The sequence below is a fragment of the Buceros rhinoceros genome, unplaced genomic scaffold (assembly GCF_000710305.1).
Source record: "Buceros rhinoceros silvestris isolate BGI_N320 unplaced genomic scaffold, ASM71030v1 scaffold33994, whole genome shotgun sequence".
NCBI classification, from domain to species: Eukaryota; Metazoa; Chordata; class Aves; order Bucerotiformes; family Bucerotidae; genus Buceros; species Buceros rhinoceros.
This window is the reverse complement of record NW_010409452.1, coordinates 4,739-9,928: the sequence shown is the minus strand read 5'-3', so window position 1 is coordinate 9,928 and position 5,190 is coordinate 4,739. Positions and strand designations below refer to the sequence as shown.

General features: G+C 51.6%; 1 protein-coding gene across 1 annotated transcript in view; it reads left to right on the top strand.

Annotated features, from left to right (window-relative positions):
* Positions 1-5,032, top strand: part of ZMYND19 (zinc finger, MYND-type containing 19) — a 7,639-nt gene extending 2,607 nt beyond the window's left edge. Inside the window, exons 2-4 of the mRNA XM_010135236.1 lie at positions 2,223-2,363; positions 3,331-3,511; positions 4,380-5,032. Coding sequence (XP_010133538.1) covers positions 2,223-2,363; positions 3,331-3,511; positions 4,380-4,523 — 466 coding nt within the window. The 3' untranslated portion in view covers positions 4,524-5,032. The remainder of the gene's footprint in view (positions 1-2,222; positions 2,364-3,330; positions 3,512-4,379) is intronic.
* The last annotated feature ends 158 nt before the right edge of the window (positions 5,033-5,190 follow it).

Below are 5,190 nucleotides of genomic sequence, written 5' to 3'. Positions count from 1 at the left end.
GTCAGTTCATCCTCGGAGCAGTTTTGGGTTAAGTGTTTGGCCTGGCATCTTGGGGGTGCTGGGGAGGTGGAAGCTGCAGCTCCGCAGGAGAGCTGGCTGCGTTACTGGCACCATTTCAACTCTGTCCCCTTCTGCAGGGACCAAGGTGGGTTCTCCATGAGCCCGTCCTGCGCTGCACCTTCCTGATGAGCTTCTGCACGCTGATTCTGCAGCTCAGTTACCCGCTGTCCTGTTAACGCTTGCCCCAGTCACCAGTTTGCACGTTCACTGTGGCCTCTGTCGCTTCGGGCACTAGAAGGACTGCCAGCAGCGCAGGCAGAGGGGGTTTTGTGCGGGGAGGAAGACTGGCTCGCTGTGGTAGTGGGTTTCAGCAGCGTTTGCTTGGTCGCGGGTGCAGATGTAGGAGCAGTGGTAGGTATGTGCCACTCTGCTGTGACTTCCTGGTGTGACAAACAAGCTCTGGTTCCCTCTTTCCCCAGCTCCTGCCTTTCTTAACCCTCATTATCCATTTCAAAAATATTTCTTAACTTGGTCTTAGACTCTTCACTTTTCCCCTTGCAGTTTGCTCGTGCTCTCAACTTGTGTCTCCTCTTCCCAGATTCCTCCTCCTTATCTATCCCATCTCGTGTTGGCACTTTGTCCCAGTCTGTCTGGGAACCGTAACTCCTGTCTCTGTATCTGGTCTCACCTCCTGTGTTTGGGCCCGTGTCCCTTCTGGGTTCCCACCTGTAGCCCGCAGGTTCCTGGTTTCCTTTGCCGGACTCTCTAGTAGCCGTCGACAGCTCAGAAGTACCTTTCCTCCTTCAGGACCTTTCAGCAGACTCCCTTCTGTGGTTTGTTTGGTTTTCCCCCAGAAAAAGGATGTTACTCCTTTCACCTCCAAAGGGGAGAGCTGCTCCCTGCGCTGCGGAGGCCTGGGGGACTCCTGGGCGGGAGGCTCCGTGCTGGATTCTCGCGAGGGGCTGCCGTCACAGGCAGAACCGCTTTGTCGACGAGCTGGAGCCCGGGCTGTGTGTGGGGGCTGCGCGAGGCCTGCCCAAGGGAACGTCTCTCATTAAATTCAAGGAAGTTTTGGGGCGTACGTCAATTGTGAGTGTGTTTTCTCTCGCTGAGGTGTGTAATGTAACCAGCTCTGATGGATTTTGATGACTACACTTTTCATTGTCAGTCAGTTGAAATCATCTAACTCCCCATTCTGCTGTATTATGCCAGAGCTTTGTAAAGGGGAAAAAAGTGGGAATTTAACTTGGGCAAATTGTGTCTCTTCAAAATGGGATGAGCCGCTTGAGCTGAGATGCTCCGTAACCGCCGAGCAGGGAGCAGTGCCCCAGCTAGAGCTGGGTGAAGCTGTAAGACGCTGTTGGAAAGGTCTCCAGAAGGAGATGCTGGGTAACCCCCAGACAGCGCTGTCAGTTGTCTCTTGTCCTTAGCTGCTGCCAGGAAGTTCTCGCTGTCCTGCGAAATCAGTCGTGGCGCAGCGACATAGCAAGACCCACCTTCTGTCCAGGCCTCACGGGTCTGGTGGGGATTCCCGCAGGAAGTGACAGGGACACTTGTCCAGGCTGCTTGACAGCGAACTTCATACTTTGTGAAAGGGAAAAGGAGACATGAAGAGGGGGTGGGATGGGAAGTGGAAGCTGTGAGAAGGCCATGGGGAAGAACTGGAGGAGGGCTTGAGGTGCAGCCGTCCTCCTGGGTAACAGCCCTGCGCCTGGTTTGAGCGAGTTTCAGGTGTCTCTCGGTCAGTTGTGGAGTCGTTGAGGACTTTTATGTGTTAACACACAATTGGAGACTAACAAATATTTGCATATTGGTGAAACCTCTGTTCTGTTGCTTGTTCAGAGAATTTCTCCCTAAGTAACAAACTCCCCCCGTTAGAATTTCCTGTTAAGATAATCAAACCGTACTGGCCCTCTCGAGCTGCTCTGTGGCACACAGTAATTACAGAGATGCTCTTGTGGTGACTGGGGTTTTAGTCTCTGGAACTTTCTTTGCAATATGCTAATGATTAGAATATACCACGATTATCTTTTGGTTCAACTGATCTGTAAGGAAAATAACCTCCTGGGACAGCGCTGGGGTCTGTTGTTCTGCCGCGGCTCGTCCAGTGATGCCCGGCAGCAGGCGAGACGCGGCGTGTCTTCTGGAGCTGGTGAACCTCTGCTTTTTAGCTATGGACCCTTGTCCACCACTGGCCTTCAAGCTGCTTTTGTCTCTTCCAGGGAGAGGCACCGGGGAGGGATTGCTCCTGGATTTCAGGTGGTACATCTGAACTCGGTGACAGTGGACAACCGCCTAGACAATCTGCGCCTGGTTCCTTGGGGGTGGAAACCCAAAGCTGAAGAAATCTCTAGTAAACAAAGGTTTGTTGGTATAAAAAAAAAAATTGAAAATACCTTAAATTGTTTTCTCCATCCTTTAGAGATTTTCAGCTTGGCAGAACCTTTTTCATTTGACCGCAGGCTCCTTACACATCACTCTGTGTCTCAGCTTCCTCCCCTGGGGAAAAGGGTTAACGCTCACTGTCCACGTGAGCTCTGAGGGGACCGTCTAACCCCACGGTATCATAATGTAGAGGTCCAGCTGTGCCAGGTGTTGTCACCACAGTGCAACAGGAAGCCCACGTTCCCTTCCACTTGAGTGATGGCATCTGGGCACACTGAGCTCAGTCTGCACATTCGACTGGCTCGTGGCTCTCACCTTCGGGCACCCAGAAGACCTGCAGACGCCAGGAGCTGCAAAGCACCTACACTTGTAAGCGGGTGTTGGGTCGAAACCAGAGCGAGTTCCCAGGATCAGCTGTGGTCACCTTTCACCGGGAGGTGGTGGGTGTTTCCTACATGCCATGTTGCTCTAACTTTACTCCACGCGTGTCGGGCACTCACTCGGGATGGGTTTGGGTAGTCTGGTGTAATGTGTGGGCATTTTTGGTTGGAGGCCCATAGGCTTAACATCACACCAGACGCTTGAAACACCTGCAGCACCCGTAAGATCGGAGCTTACCAAACTGATTTTGAGGTGTTGAGAAGGGCAGCAACGCTCCAGTGATGCTCCCAAAGATTCTGGGAGTTCGAGAACAAGAAACCGTCTTCAGGTCATTTACTCACATAATTTTTCTTGATGTAAATGTTTCTTCATAGATACTTTTTAACTTTTTTTTGCATTTAGGCTGAAATAACCCTTAAAGTATCCAATGTATGAGGAGCGTGTGTAGTCTGAGGCTTCACAGGCTAAACACAATGTTAACCCTGCTGTTAATTCATTTGGAATCCGCTTCCCTCTGTGCTTACTATGAATGTATGGACCGAATTAGTACTTTTCTTTCTGCAGGGAACAAAGTCTGTACTGGCTGGCGATCCAGCAGCTGCCTACGGACCCTATAGAAGAGCAGTTCCCTGTGCTGAACGTCACGCGGTATTACAACGCTAACGGGGATGTTGTGGAGGAGGAGGAGAACTCGTGCACGTACTATGAATGTCACTACCCGCCATGCACAATGATCGAGAAGCAGGTGAGTTCACGAGACAAACAGAAGCAGCTCCAGGGGTTTGTTCCTAAAACGTGAAGCTTTACTCGTGCAGTTCAGTCGCTAAAAGTGGTAATTCTTTTTAACTCACCTTGTCTTTGGTGTGAACCTTCGTGGCCTAAGATCATTTTCTGTGTGAGGGAATGTAACTTTGAACTGGGCCAGTAAGTGCCCTGATGGTTTACTGGGAGGAGCGCAAATTCTGCAGAGTGTTTGAAAAGCCCGGTGGGAGTGTTCCTCTGGGGGACCAGAGCTGGAGTGAACAAGCAGCAGTGTGAGACAGGAGGAGGCATTGTCAGAGGGTTTGGGGGTAGTGGAGTCAAAAAGTAACGTGTAACCTTTCATGAGAAGAACAAAGGCCACCCAAACCCACTCCCCGGGAGGACTGGGAGGAGAGCCAGTTCCAGTTCTTTGCTGTAGGTGGATGAAACAAAGCAACGTATGTAGTCAGAGAAGGGCAGAGAACGAGATGTCCGAGGGCTGTGCCTTGGTCAGACAGAGGAAAGAGGGAGCTTTGCCTTTCCTTTGGGTCTGCAGAGGAAAGCTTCCTGGGTAACAGTGGCTGAGCTTGTGCTCCTGATCAGGTCTGGATTTCAGACGTTTTCACAGGACTCCAGTTGACAGAGCAGTAGCATTGTGAGAACAAGTGCCAGCTGTTCAGATACTGTGTCTGTTAAGCCCATTCTGCCAGAGCAACTGCGAAATCCGAGGCAAGCACTTCAGAACCTTTCGCTGCTCTGCCTCTCGTGGTGGGATGTTCGTGGCTGTGCCAAGAGCGAAAGGCTGATGATGAACCAGTAGGGAGCCCCTCAGCGCTGCGCAGGCTCACTAACGTCCCTCCTCTTCCTCCTAGTTACGTGAATTCAACATCTGTGGCCGCTGCCAGGTGGCGAGATACTGCGGGTCCCAGTGCCAGCAGAAGGACTGGCCTGCTCACAAGAAACACTGTCGGGAGAAGAAACGGCCCTTCCAGCAAGAGCTCGGACCGGAGCGATGACCGGGTGGCGCCGGCCACTCAGCAGCAGGATTCCCTCTTGAAGGCATCGGACTCTTGCTTTTGCACAGTAATGACAGACTGCTCGTTGAAGCCAGAGGCACTGAAGAAGAAAAACCCTGTGATGCTTGAGCAGAACGGCTGACTGGTGCTGTGGAAAGGGGTTGGGTCTACCCTTCCAGTATTATATTCTCAAGCAAAAAGACTACTGTGGAGGCTCCAGGCAGGAAGCTTCTCGTTATTTATATGTTAATACGTTTGTAAACTCATGTACAGTTTTTGTTAGAAATTCTTGATAGGACTCATTCACTGTTAATGTTCAGAGGAGAACATGTTGTTGGCTTAAAAGTTTAAAAACAAAAAAAGTCGTGTAGCAAAAGCTTTTCCTCCCCTGTGGCTAGAAGTGTCTGTGGCAGTGGCGAGGCCGGCTCCGGCAGCAGCGGTGGCTCTGGGCAACTCTGCATGGAAGTTATATTTAAAAAAAAAAGAAAAAAAAGAGGAAAAAGGGGGGTGGGGGCAAACAAAGTAAAGGTTGGACTGAATCTTTGTCTGCTTGGCAGCTTTCTGCTGTTCCCCTGCAGAGCACAGGCACGCTGGGCGCTGGAATCCCTGCTCCCTGGAACCGGTGCACCGGCAGCGCGCGGGGCGCAGGGGCCATCGGGGGGTGGGG